The 15326-nt window shown below is 34.8% G+C and overlaps 1 protein-coding gene across 5 annotated transcripts in view; it reads right to left on the bottom strand.

Moving 5' to 3' along the window:
- The window catches only part of IL1RAP (interleukin 1 receptor accessory protein), a 142491-nt gene that overhangs the window by 3970 nt on the left and 123195 nt on the right, over positions 1–15326 (bottom strand). For 4 of the 5 annotated variants that reach the window (XM_010337724.3, XM_074404704.1, XM_074404703.1 and 1 more), the window contains exons 9-10: positions 8673–8822; positions 7301–7444 (exon numbers count right to left, since the gene is read on the bottom strand). In XM_010337724.3, the coding sequence (XP_010336026.1) occupies positions 7301–7444; positions 8673–8822 (294 nt within the window). Of the gene's footprint in view, positions 1–2761; positions 4781–7300; positions 7445–8672; positions 8823–15326 lie in introns of those variants that run through there. The other variant, XM_074404705.1, reaches the window with a different exon arrangement.

The following is a 15326-nucleotide window of genomic DNA, read 5'->3' as shown; positions in this document are numbered from 1 at the left end:
AAACTTGTAGGGCTGATAAACAAATTAGATGCCTATATGTAAATTTCTAATACAGTAGATATTTGCATAAATCGCTTTGATTAAATTATTATTGCTCAATGCGCAGTGAACACAATAGTAAAATAATATATGGAGTAATGTTTGTTGAATCTGTATTAATTATTAATGCTAACTAAAATATCATCTTAATATGTGGATTTATAAGAGTAATAAGGTGTAAAATTTCTGTCTAATCAGTTTCAAATAGCTGTAGATTAAAATTAATGTTAAAACACTCCATCTCTTAACCCATTGCTAAGGTTACTTTATGTTCTTTGGGTAGAAACAGAGAAATAAGATAGACCAGTTGCTAAATGTGTCTCTCATACAATACTGTGCATTTACTTGCGTTAAAGAGCTGTTAACATCAGCATATGATGGAAAAAAATATTTTGAGAGTTTTAGGAAGATTAATCACAGCTGAGTAGATAATGTGCAAAATGCTGAAACTGAATCTGCCAAAGAGTCACCAGTATGTTCTAGGCCACTTAACATGCTCAGAGTTGGAAACAACTTCAGACTGAAAACCACTTATCCAAAGCAAAAAACTCATATACAAAATCTCAATGAAAATCTATCAAATAACTGCTTGTATACTTCTGGTAATGGCAGACCTAGTTTCCAAAGACAGTGAATTCCATTTGTGTTGAACTCTGCTTTACAGCTATTTTCTAACTGAGTAGAAATCTGTTTCCTTGTAACTTCCATCCATTGATCCTAAGCCTATACCTTTGGGACTGGTTTGCAAGAAGAAAATTAATTCTTCAGTAGAAAAATTTTTACTAAGCTAACCAATTCTGAGCATGCTATAGATCTCAATAAATATTCTTTGAACAAACGAACAAATAGGATTTTTTTTTTTTAAAGCAAAAAGGCATCTCTGCCACTACGGAATTATTAACTCAAATAGGTTTCCAAATATTCATAACTGATTTATTCAAAAGTTGTGACAGAAATGCATCTTTGATTCAAATGATCATCAATTAACTAAACTCATGGCATTGCTTTTATTTTATCTATTTCCAAAGCAACTACTGTGGGGTTGCATTAAAGTCTATTAGATGTTAAAGATTCCTGTAAGCTAACTAAGTTCCAAGTTGAATGTAAAGGAATAAGCTTGCTTTTCTTTGTTTTAAAATAATCTCTTTCTCCCGTTTCTCTGTCTCTCTATATCTCTCCATCTTTCTGATGGTTTTTCTGTCTCTCTGCACACACACACACACACACACACACACACACACACACACACATAAACACATATACATCCGTAAAATATGTCCTAGTATTCTAAAGCAATCCATTTTACTGAAGTAACTTTTACTTACATGTAAAGAAAATGTTCTTGACATGAAGTTTCCATTTTTCTCAGATTTATCTCAGAAAGAAACTTAACTAATGTAAATTATTACATTTCTTTATAAGTAATCAATTCTTTCTGTTTTCATTTATGACCAAATGTGAAAATAAAGACATGAAACACATGCACAAAATAAAATTCAAAGCTGAAAATAAATGGTTTATTTTTAACATACATAAATTTACAAATCAAATGAAAAATGAAAAATACAAAAGTTTGTGAATGAAATAAAAAAGATAATCTCAAAATATTAAAACCTATGGAAAGAAAATAAGTAATTAATGAATGATGTTTTTGCTTCCCAATACAATGGAGTGATTTTTTATTAGAATCCTTGGGAATTATCTAAGTTACAATACAGAAGAGAATTAAATAAATTTTATGTGATTTTGTAATTAGACACTCTATATATCACAGTTCTTTGTTAACCTGGGCATGAAAGGTCCCTATAGCATATGTCTAAAACCATTAAACAAATTTGTTACATGCTTTGTTCTTGTTCTCTAAATTACATTTATGTTTCCCCATTTCCCTCAAATGTTCTCTACTGGGCATATTCTGGAACATAAAAAAAAAAAATTCTTGAAACAAATTCTCTTGCAATGATACATATCACTTAAACTCGATATGTTTTATATTATAACATCTGTAAAAATTAAGTACCAAAGGCAGGAATATAAATAGAAAAAACATCAAGGCATTTCTAGGGGTGCCCAACAGTGTTTAAGAAAAATATCGAATCCAAAAGTGCAAAAGGAATGCAGCATTGGCAAGAGAATGGTCCTTTGGTGATTAGACAATTCCCTGTTTGCCTAAAGCTTATGTAAGAATTGATATTCAAAGCTTATCTGGAATAAGCTCTTTTCTGGTCTAGCAAGTGAAAGGTTAATAGAGGGAGTCATTGAGGTTTCTAATAAGAAAAACGTTAATAAGGCTTAAAAAAGTAGATCCAAGAATGATCTACATTTCCACTGTTCTCATCCAAGCAAAGCTTTTTTCAATTTAAAATAATCAATAACACTTATATAGGGAAATGATTTATTATGGACTTTAATAGTGATGAAGGGCACTTAAATATAGAATATAATTTTAGATTTGCTCATCAACATTCATGCTACTGGGATGAGGGCTTTCTTAAATTATGAATTATTGTGTTTCACAGGATACAAAGACTCATTGACAGGCATATTTGTTTCCTTTATCACTCAACAGTGCAAATAGTGGAGCACTGAGATTAACATAGCTTAGTTTCTAAATGTGTCTGCTGGGAATATAGCAGGAAATCAATTAATGCCTGATGGCTGGTTACTGCTTAGCAGTGACCATGGAAGCTCTGTGCATAGCAGATTCCACTGCACCCAGAAAAACTGTAGCAATAGTTATTTATTTAAACTTAGGCAAGACAAGAACTATGACAACTACTATTCTGTGAGCTGTGAATTAACAAATAATATGTACAGAAAACACAGACACAAAAGCATTACAGTAAAAACATAATTTAAAAACTGGACAAGATTCCTGTGGTTTTTAATATTGTACCAATGGCTATTTAAAGTCATATACATATACATATACACACACACAAATATGCATACATATAATTCATGTGCACATGGATTTATATTCACACATATATGTAATGTATGTGTGTGGAGATATATGTATATATATAATTTGTGTTTGTGAAGATATAAGATATATATCTCATATATACATGTGTATGTATATATATGTATAATCTACATGTAACATAGATATTTACCACTCTGTAAACTCTGCTTTTAGTTTTCCAAGTCTTAAAAACAGCAAAATATTACTGAAAACAAACAAAACAACATGCATTGACAGTGACTTCTCATACTGACTTATCTGGAGCAAGTATATTTCCTGCACTAGTGAATAGATTACAGGAAATACAGTTAATTCTCTTAGAATATTCATGTCAAATGCAACTCTCAAGGTCACTAAGTCTGACCTCCACACTTTACAATGGAGCACCAAAAACAAGTGAGGAAACATTACTTTCCTGGTATTCACATTAGCAAGGCTAAGACTTAAAAGACAACTTGCCGAACATCCTTTTCTGTGTTCTTTTTGAGAGTCAGAAAAATGCCCTAAAAGACTTTTGCCGTTACCTCCCTCTCTATAGCACCATTAGGAGTTTTCTTTCAGACTGAACCAAGTATGGAGCCACCTGCAAACTCTAAATGACCAATGCGATATAAGCAGATAGGGAGAAGGAATGAAAAATGTGGGTTGACCTGCGGAGAATCAGGAATTGACTGGAGCAAAAACAAAAATTAAGCAATATTTTTCAAGTTTACATATATTACATCGATTACCTGAGAAGAGGGCAAGGGTGGTATAGTAGAAGAAAAGCCCTTTAAATCAATTAAAAGAAACATTTTCAGTTACTTTGTATGCTTTGTATACTTTGTATGCTAAGTATACTTTGTATACTTAGAATGCTTTGTATCATTCTAAGTAGGTACCAGTCTTGCTATGGTTATGTATTGTACAGCCGAATGAGCAAAAAAGTTCATTATCCTCAGCTAAAATGTAGGTGGTGATTATATTTTCAATGGACAAGTAAAAATAAGATAAAAAGAAAACTGTACTCGGAAACTCATGACCCTGTCAACAGTGACTTATTTTAAAGGCATCTTTAAATTCATAGGAGAGGCTGCTCCATATGTTAAGATTTTAAAAAGAATGGCGACATAAAAACAGGGACAGACAATGTAGAAGGGGAAATTCGCATTGAACAAGTCTTTGCCTGCGAAGAACATAGTGGCATCAGAGAGACTGGTGACAGACTGTTGATAATATCATTCTAAACTTTAGTTTCGCCTGAGGAAGCAGAATAGTCAGCCACACAGTCGCCCTGAATTTATCTCTATAGGGAGGTTTAGACCATTATTTTTTGCCTATAAAACCATAAACTGTGAATGAAGAATGGGGGAACTCTTTCTTTCTGGAGTACCCCTTGTTCTTTTTACCCTTTTCCTTATTCCTTTCATACATTTTTCAAAGATGAATATGAGAGACCCTGCTCGTCACTGCTAGACCGCCTGGGACTTCTCTTCACTGGCATGGCCACCTGCAGCTGCTTCCAGAACCTGCCCTGTGGATACTTGGATTTTTCCCCTTTCCATTTAATGACCGTGAGCACCGTCTTAGCCCTCTTCAGCTCTTTCACCTTCGTTTCCTTCACAGCTTTGTACTGTACTAAAATGACGTTGATGTTGCCCCGAGAGGCCATATTTTCTAGGCCAGCCTTGAGCTCCAGGAGGGCTTGGGTTCCCTGGAGCACGTAGTTGGGGCTTAGAACAACCAGGAGGCGTCTGCTTTTCTGAATGAAGCTCAAGGTCTCATCTGTGACAACTGGGAAAGAAAACAACCATGGGGATTAGTGTTGGCCAGAAACTCCCCAAAAGCATGGGGCTTGAGGAGCAAATGAAGGGAACTTATGGTAAACTTAGCCCGAGAAGCAAATGAAAGGAACTTAGGGTGAACTTAGCCTGAGAATTGAGATGAAACTTTTTGCCAGCAACAGTTTGAACAACTTAATCCTTATACCTAGAAACTCTGTTCATTGAATACCACTGTCTTCAGGAAAAACAGAAACTATAAACACATATTTCCAAAAAGAATTCCAAACAGACATGAAGCCAAAGGTAGTGCATTGTTATGACACCTCGATCTTCAAAAACGATACTTGAGACAGAAGAAATAGATGTGTTATACTGAAATCAGTTTCTTCAAAGTGTGTAGCATCTTATAGTCCAGTCACATCAGCTCATGGGCCCTATGTTTTCCAAAGAAACCCATGCATAAACTCTCTAGTACCAACAGACACTCAAAAATATATATATTACATAATTAAAATAATAGAATTTTATTTTTTGCTAGGACAAAACAACAAAGGTAGGGACCTCCATCTTCTGAGAGTCCCTCTCTATTGTTGGATACCCCTGACTCTAATATCACTATGTTGTTGCAGTAGAAACTTAAAAAAATATCTAGCTACTGAATGGCATTTTGGCTGGTAACACATTCTCAGGTCGGCTTTCTACTTCTGTCTGCAATGGAGCCTAAATTAATCCCTGATCTTTCTCCTCAAGCTCCTATTGTTACTATACAGCCATGTGTCTCAGCAGCTGCTAGAAGACGTGTCTGCTTTCACCAACAGGCAAATGCTCTCTTCGAGGAAAAAAAATGAAAAAGCAGGAGAAACGGAAAAGCAATGTAATTTTATTCTGCTGTCAAGGGCTCTGATTAATTCCTGTCACTAAATTCTTGGAACCAATCCATCTCCTCACAGTTGTTTATCAAGGATTGCATAGTCCTTTACCTGTGGTTCAGATGGCTGCCAACTCTAGGTAACTTAGTAGTGCTGTGGAAACTTACATCATGGCTGACTATACTGCCCTATGAAGTCATTTTGCCCCTTAATGTTCACAGGTTCAGATATAGTAGAGAAAGACTTGCGATTAAAATCTAGCATGCACAGCCTGGAGGAGAATCCAGGAATGATTGTCTGCTTTAAGCAGTGGCACTGGAGGCTAAGCATGTGCAAGCATAGAAAGAGACTCAAGAGTCAAAGAGGAGTGGCTAAGGGCAGTGGGAAGAATAAAAATGGATGCAAAAGCGAACTAACAAAAACAAGATGGGAGAGTAATTCTGCAGAACTTGAATTCTTCAAAGAATTACCACCCCCTACTGGAGGGTCTTACCCAGTTCCATGGTAGACAAGTATTTGCTGAATGGCAGTATGAACAAATAAATGGGTGAATAAATGATTGGGGAAATTAAGTATTAAAATGAGTGGAATTTATCCTTTAAATGTATAATTAAGTCATAAATTCCTAGAAAAATTACACTGAAAGAGATGTCTTACAATGGACTTTTGGATGATGATTGGGGAGATAAAATCACTGATCCAACTAATTCAGAATGAGAATAAAATTTCAAGTTTATCTCAATTATCCATGCAATATTTTTAAAATTTGTCAAATTCTAAATGTAAACAGTATTTGAGGAATAAATTGTTTTTTCATGCTTATGATTAGTTATATTACATGCATTTCAACAGGACAAAGTTTAACAGTGGGTTTGGGAATATAATTTATATGTTTATTAAAAGACACCGATGAAAAACTACTTTGTGTGTCCCTGTATGGATCTAAAAAGGAGTTGTACTTTTATTTTAACACATTCAGCAATTTAAGCATTTCTATTTTTTTTTAACCTCCTACTTACACTGGTTCTTACGACATTTTTAAGTCACCCTCAAATGTATAAGTTGACAGGAAGAAGAAACAGAACCAAAGAAAGGGGGAATTTGAGTAGCACTACTTCACTTGAAAAGAAAAGTGAGAGGGGAAAAAAGAGCAAATGCCTTAGGAAAATATTGTAATTATTAAGAGTGAATGACATAAGGACAAATTCTATGCACAATCTTTTGTTACTCAGTTTTAGTAAAGCCAAGTAAACCCGTTTTCCTAAAAACAAAACCAACCCATTTTTTTTAAATTACTCAGTCTTGTAAAACAATTCTAGACAAACCAATGTAGATTAGCCTAAACCCAAAAATCTAAATGTGAATAAATAGGATGTTTAAAGCCATGGCTCTTTAATAGAACTCTAATCCATTGTGCCTCCACACTTTTCTGATATGCAGCTCTGAAAGATTACAAGGGAAAATATTTTAATACCATAAACTGAGTTGAATAGTACACATCTTCTAATGCAGTTTTATTTCTCGAGGAGTCTGTTACATCAAAAAGCATCTGACATTAAATATCCAAAGATGCTGTACCATGACTCTCACCCATAAAGCAAAACTAATGATTCTCTCTGCCTTTCAAGGTAGTATCATTTGTACTCATCTGAAATACCTACTTCCCCCAGGCAGACTGTCTCGGTCAAAGATGCACAGCTTGTATCCAAATTCATTCTCCAAAACTCCACGGAGGGTCAGTAATACAAATTCTTCTTCTTCAGCATTCCTTGCATAGGATACATAAATATCATACTCCTTCCCATCTAGCAAAAGGAACACAGATACAATATAGATTAGGAAAATTACATAATACCATTACATTTTTCTCTGAAATCTAACTTCTGCATATAGACATCTTCATTAAGTGACAGATTCCAGTACAATTTTCTACTTGCAACAAGCCTCCAGGCAAAACGACTATTCGAAGATGTAATTTTGAATGTTCTGTGATGTATCCTCAACTCTCATCTTACAGGCTGCTTTATAGTGGAAAAAGAGTGAAGTTTGCCCCATTCAACTTTAAATTAACAAAGCCAGAAGGTAAAACATAGATGCTGGCAATTGATACTCTGCAGAAAATTTCAGCTTCCCATCCTAGAATATCACTCATTAATATGTTAAAATTACAAACTGAGCAAAACTTTGTGAAACTGCCTGAATTATTTATACCTGAAAAGAACTAAAATTAAAAATATAATTAGATTTAATGGACCGATCTTTCACAAAGTTGCTTAATTATAAAAATCACATATCATTAAAAACCATTGATTCTGTGTTTCTTCCATAAGCCTAACTAAAAAATCTTTACGGGGTGGACTACGAATTCATATGTTTAAATATTCTATTTTTTTCTCTAGGGAAATATGCATGAGACCCGTGCTTTTTAAATGTTAATGTGCACACGAATCACTTCTTCTAATAAGTTACAAGTGATGTTGCTGCTGGTTCACAGATCACCATCTGAGTACAAGGAGTGTGGATCAGCACTGTCCAACACATCAGCCATGAGCCACGTGTCTATTGCTCACTTAAAATGTGCCTGGTTTGAATTGATATGTGCAATAAGGAAAAAATAGAATACATTTTAAATTTTGAATATTTTTAGAACCAAAAAGTTCTAAAATATCTCATTAACTTTTTAATATTAATTGCATGCTAAAAATAGTATCATAAATATATTTACTCAGTTCATTATTTTTGCTTGTTTCTTTTTACTTTTACTAAAGTGGTCACTGGGTAATGTTAAGTTAGATAAGTGGCTTGAACTATATTTCTATTTGGACAGTGCTAATTTATAATGACTCACTTATTAATCCAAGAAAAGAGAATAATAATCTTCAGAAAGATTTTTAATAGCAAGGGCTGAAATTAAAGGTAATCTGCTTAAATCTTCCAGTTAATCTAGGTTTTATCAAGTCAACATGTTTTTTTTTTCCCGACATATTTTCTAAAGATGACAGAAGAGGTTTATGTCATATTTCTGTTACTTACCTAAAATGGTTTCATCTGTTCCAAAATGAGCCCGGTAAAATAGGACCATCTCTAGCCAGTAAACATGGTAGACAACAATGAGAATCACCACTAGCAGGACTGTGGCTCCAAAACCACAAGCCAGTTCTACTGTGTATCTTGGAGCTGGCACTGGAATGAACAACGAAGAAAGAATTGATTTCTGTGTGGTGACCACAGTGACCCATCATCCTGGCAAATAGCTGGATAAGCCAAGCAACTTAGCTATGCACCTGCCTATGTATGAACAATCAGAAATAACATTGTAGAGTTTAGTAATATTTTAAAACACTCAGACTGTGTCATATTTATCTTTTTGTTTCCAGCACCTGGGAGACGTGTTTTTTTTTTTATCTGAATAGTCTTTGATAATACATAAATTAAAACAGAATTGTAACATCAGGTAGGGCTTAGAAGGTCACCTAGTTCAAGTCACAATTTGACACCTGAATCTCCTTTAAAATATTTTTGAAAATTATCATTCCATCCTCTGTCCGTATCTTGGGATGGAGTTCTCATTGCTACCTGAAGAAATCCATGGTATTGGACAGTATTAGTAAAATTTTAATTGTTCATGCAGCTGATTTGAGTAAAAATCCTAATATTTTTCCATTAGTTTTAGTTTCATTCCCTTGTCTAGTGTAGTATGAAAGGAATTTTATTATCTTTCCTTTCTACTTGGAAATAAGCCTCAAAAACGTTATTTTCGCCGTGCAGAAGCAGAGGACATCCAGCAAATGCTGAATATGCCTGGTTCTAGAAGTTATCTTCTATGTTCACAGTTCTTCAGTACATATTCTAGAGATGAGCATGCAATATCTGGTTATGCAAAGATTTCGGCATTATCTACTTATTTTCTACATTACAGTCACCTTTGCAGCTTCTTTGGAAGTATCAGAAATAGAGTGAGGTAACTCCCAATTACTTAAACAACAGATACTAACTCATTAGTCCTATAGTCAAGGTCTGTCACACCAAATTACTAAACACCTTTCTTCCTTTCTCATTTACCATTGCGTCTTCACAAAAAGACATCAGAAAGATTTCATGTCATGCCTTTTTCTCATGCTGTGACTTCCGGCTGAAGGTTCTTTTTCTTTGTAGTTTCCAAGTCCATGCTCAAATATCATTATTTTGTATAAGCTTTTGTAGAATAAAACTCTTAATTGCAACCTGGCTCTGCCTTGCAGAAATTCCTACTCTTCCCTTTGTCATTCTATTACAGCATTACTGATCATATTGTAATTTGTCTACAGGCCAGCTTCTTCACACCCTCTCATTCTCCAGTAACTATACCTTTACAGTCTTTCAGGTAGAGATTGTGTCTTTTTCACCCACCATATCCTTAGAACACCTAGTGTTTCAACGAACATTTCCAGATATAACACTTTACACTTCTGGGATATTTAGAAGAAGACTATTACTAAATTATGTTTCAGCCATTTTATTTAGTTGCTTTGTTAGCTTTTGATAATGAAGTCTAAGTGCTTGAAGGAGGAACAGTGTATTTGCTGGATCTGAAGCTGGAGGGGCTTAAATTATGTATCAGTCAATCTGATTATTATTTATTGATATCTACCATTTGCCAGAAGCTTTTGGGGAATGGTAAGTAAGATAGAAAGTGTCTCTCCCCTTTTGTGTCTAATGTTTTAATTCAGGGAAGTAAATATATAAATAAATAAATCAGCTGGTTAATTTTAAATAGTGGTTAGTGCTATAAGGGAAATAAACCATGCTAATGTGACAGAGGTGTTTGAAGAGTGGGATTGGAGCAAGAGAGGTGTATTGCATAAGGTAGTGAGGGAAGGCTTCTGTAAGCACCTAGAACATTGCAGATGTTAAGTATTTGCTGAGACACAGCTTAAAAGAATCTCGTTCAAAGCTGGGACTGCTAATAGAGGCTCCCTGACTCCAAAGTGCAGGGATCTCTGAACACCACCACAATGAAGCTCAATTATTGATCACACAACAGTGGAATAAAATCACTTTTATGAACCTTGAGAGCTTGTTTGGAGGTTCTAGCAGTGGGGACAGCTACTTTGTGTACCCTTGGTCAAAAACCAGTCCCCCTCTATTGGGGATGGTCGTCCTCTTCCACTGAGCATGCAGCTTCAGGAAGCAGTCACATAGAGCGGTGAGGCAGGAAGGGGACACTGATTAATGGGATGACAGATGTTGCAGCCAGGTCACCCTCACATCCAGGAAATCACTTTTTAAAAAGGTTATCTATTCAAAGCAGAAAACAGTAAGCAGCCTGGAGCTGAGTCTGAAGTTCTCTTATTAAAGGGCAAATCATAGGGTTTTGATTTTATTATCCTAAACTGGGGATATTAATCCTGCCACAGGTGTAGCCTGGGACTTAGCAGTGTAAAATTATCATCGGGTACTCTGGTGCTCCTTCCATGAATAATGGTGCCTTAAAATAAGAAAACTCCATCATAAATTCCAGAAGCCATGTTAGTGCAGTTGCTGAAAATTTACTAAGATCGATTTGAGTAGCTGGCATGAAAATCACTGTGTCCTTAGTATTTCTGAATATGTTATGTTAACAGTACAATAGGGTAATTTCCACTGTTATTTTCATTATTTGCTCAGTTGTTTTGGCTCTCTCTGGATGAACATTTTGCAAAGGGGGTGGAGGCTGTCATTGGCTGCACTTACCTGAAATGGATTTTTCAAAAATGCCAATAGAGAGCTTGCTTAATGACCAAGAGATCAATTACCCTCATAAATTTCCCTCTGCCCCATTTGTTTTACTACTGTCCATTTTATTTCTAATGGGGCATTTTAATTCTGTTTTGTGTCATACGATCACATGTGTCATATTTACAGATTGTATTTTGTAGAGCTATCTTGATAAAAAGGAGTCAGTAATGCTACTTAATGAATTGAATTCTTAAAATAAATCAACTACTAAGCTGGGTTTTCTAAATAGCTTAAGTCACATGCCAGAAGTTCTCTACAAGGCTTTCACGTAAAGCAGTGCTGGCTTATAGGGAAAGAGTGACCCTCAGACTACATCTGCTGACTGCCTAGCTAGATTGCCAGGTGTTTTAACATAAAGATTTCACTCTGATGCAATCCCAGACTAAAGAATTTCCAATCGGAAAGGCATGATGCGATATGACCAAATTGGACTCCTAAACTCCTTCCCTCATTGATTTTACTAATAATCTGATTCAGGATGCAGCCAAATTTAGCTACTTGCTTGTTTTTACTCCTTGAATCAGAATTTCCTCCATCTTTTTTTTTGTAGTTCAACGTAAATAACTGGCTTCAAAACCCAAATTTCCAGGTAACCACCCTTGGTTAAAACAGGTCAATACCTTAGTTCTTGGTATTTTCTGTTTTGCGTTTTTGCTCTACAATCATGTTTCTCATAGGAAATCGGAGTTATTTCCATCATCTTTACTATTGCAGTTGGAGCCCTGCTATCCATTTCATGTCCCAACTAAATGCCAACTGTTTGTACTTCCAAGTGTTCCCTACCACAGAACCCATGGCTACTCTGTGCTAAATTGTTCGGACTGACTGATAATTTTTGGAACTGTGATAGTGACCATTTTACTGAGTTGTAAACAAAGAGAATGTTTTATTAAAATTATGATAAAGCAGAGATCTATGACTCAATTGACTACCAGACATTATTGATTTGGCTACTATAGTGTGTTAAAACTTGCACATTTTGGACTTCAGCTTCTCTTCTTAGAGGAGTAACTAATACTGGACTAGCTCTCCTTCCATACCTAAAAAAACAATTTGTAAAATGTTGGACAACTGGTAACACAGGAATGTCATCTGTGAGAGAAAAAGACAAAAAATGGTAAATCCTCTGATCACTCCGGCTTTTTGACTAAAGGCACCTTTTAAACTGTCGCACAAAAAGGGGAAAGCCAAAAAAAAGAAATGGTCTGACTGAGCTAAGAAGACAGAAACTGGAGTTCAAGACTGCTGTTGAGTCAAACTGCATTTACAGAGAAGACAGCTATACAGATAGAGAGGGAATTCTAGAAATCTGCACAGGATTACCTTGAGTCTTTGGCCAAATACAAAGCTACATATATTTCAGGGAATATATTTAAAGGTTAGGCAAAGAATAGCTGGGAACAGAACAACTCAGGAGAACATGAAGGGCTGGGAGACAGTTGAATACAGCCCACTCAGAGTGAAGAGATTTTGTTTAACTCCCCAATATTAATTAGAGACTCCAGATATGACATGCTTTAGAAGTAAGTCCAATCTAGTCCTACAGAAAAGGCTATCTCAGACCTACTTTAACAAAGATAAGATGCTTTTTAAAAAGCAAGCAATTATGCAAGTCAATTAATTTCCTGCTAGAACAAAATTTAACACTCTTATGAAATTCAGAACTCAATATTGTAACATCTATAATATCCAGCATATGATTTTTAAAAAGCTAGTTTAAAAAGGTCCATATTAGCTAATAAATAGATAGCTAATCAAAACAGAACAAGACTTGACAAAAATGGTGGAATTATCAGATAAACACTTAAAAATGAGTATTCTAAATGTATTTGTTCAATTTTTTAAAAAACCATGAACATTGTGAACAGCAAATGGAAAGTATCAATAGGGACCTTCCAATGAAGATATGGAAATTCAAAAGCTGAAAACCACAACTCTGAAATAAAGAAAATGCTATAGATTAGACATCACAAAGAAAATGGCCACTGTACATTGGAAACTACACAAACTCAGAGTGGGGAAAAGGATGAAAAATGAAGAAATAAAAATAACGAGAAGTTCAGAGACCTGTGGGGCACCACTAACTGGACAGAATTGGTCTATCCTAATTTTAATTGGAGTACTAAAAGAAGAGAAAGAGTAAGGGGGGATGCTACACATATCTGAAGAGAAAATGACTGCATATTGTTCAAATTAAAGGAAAAATGTAAACACACAGAAATGAGAAGTTTAATAAACTCTGAGAAACACACACACACACACACACACACACACACACACAAATATACCACAGGCAATCATAATTTGATTGTTCATAATCAATGGAGAAGAGATGATCTTAAAATCTGTCAAAGAAAAACATATAACAAACACATAAAGGGCACAAACATAAACAACAACAGCAAGAACAACAACAAAAGAACTGCCCCATTTGCATTATAAATAATATTAGCCAGGAAGCAATGGAATACTGTAAAGTGCTGAAAAAGAAAAGAAATAAACTGTGAACATATTCCGTGAAAATATTGACAAAGGCACCAGAGAAACATAATGAGAAAATAAAAATCTTTCCAGTGAATGGTGCTGGAACAACTGGATACCAGTATGAAAGGGAAACTGACCTTCAATTTCTACTACATATAATTCTTGAAAAAAAAAGAGAAAAGAGATGGATTATAGGCCTAAACAAAGGTGAGCCTTCATGACTCTGTGGGTATTCAAAGCTTTCTTAGGACACAGAAATTAATAATCAATAAAGTTAATAAATTACATCTCATAAAAAATGAGAACCTCTGCTCATTAAAATACACCACTAAAAAACAAACTGTCATGCAACAGACTGGGAAAAAGTATTTGCCAAACATGTGTCTGACAAAAAGGACTGGTATCCAGGACAGATGAAGAACTGCTAAGGTTCAATAATAAAATACAAACTATTTATAAAATGAACAAAATGTTTGAACAGTCACATCAAAAAAGGCATACAGATGGCCAATAAGCACATGAAGAAGTGCTCGGGATTTTGTGAGATCAGGGAAACAGAGAACAAAACTACAATAAGATACCACCATATACTCACCATAATTGCCAAAACAAAGAAGGCTGACAACACCAAATCTTTAAGATGTGAATATGTTGACTATGGAATACAGAATGATATAGCCACTTGGGGGGGAAAAAAAAAAAGGTCTAGCAGTTTCTAATTAAACTAAGTCAGTAATTCCACTCATAGGTATTCATCTCAGAGAAGTAAAAACAGAAGTCCACTAAGAAACTTGGATAAGAATGTTCACAGAAGCTTTATTCAAAAGACACCAAAACTGATAACAACCCAAATGTTTACCACCCAAAGACTGAATAAACACATCATGCTGCATTCTGAAACAAAACAAAATAAAAACAAAACAAAACAATTCCGTGGCAAACAAAAAATGCCTGATATACACAACAGCATGGATGAATATCAAGAACATTTGCTGAGTGAAAGTACATTTATACAATAGTACATTCTGTATGGATCCATGAAGTTCTAAAATATAAAGGAAATAAAAACAGTTGTATTGTTGGGGGAGGTGGGGAAGGCGAGGGTAGAAGGAATTGACTTATAAGGGGAAGACTGTTATTCTCTGGTAATGGCAATAGTCTATGTTTTAATAGAATATTAGCTAATGCATATATATGAATTTCTCATTATCGAATGGTACACTTGAATTATGTAATTTGTTTATCTATGCAAATTTTACCTAAAAAAAGAAAACTACAAATAAATATTAAAATATTGATAATGATAAGGAGCTTAAATGTTTACTGATATCAGTGTCTACTTTGAAATGTGTCAGGAAACAAGATGGATTGACATACCGGTAGAAGAATGAACAGATATGTGACAGAGCAAAGATAACAAAATGCTAATGGTAAAAATCAGGTAGG

The sequence above is a fragment of the Saimiri boliviensis genome, chromosome 8 (genome assembly GCF_048565385.1).
Source record: "Saimiri boliviensis isolate mSaiBol1 chromosome 8, mSaiBol1.pri, whole genome shotgun sequence".
Classification (NCBI taxonomy): Eukaryota; Metazoa; Chordata; class Mammalia; order Primates; family Cebidae; genus Saimiri; species Saimiri boliviensis.
This window is presented reverse-complemented; position numbering and strand designations above follow the sequence as displayed.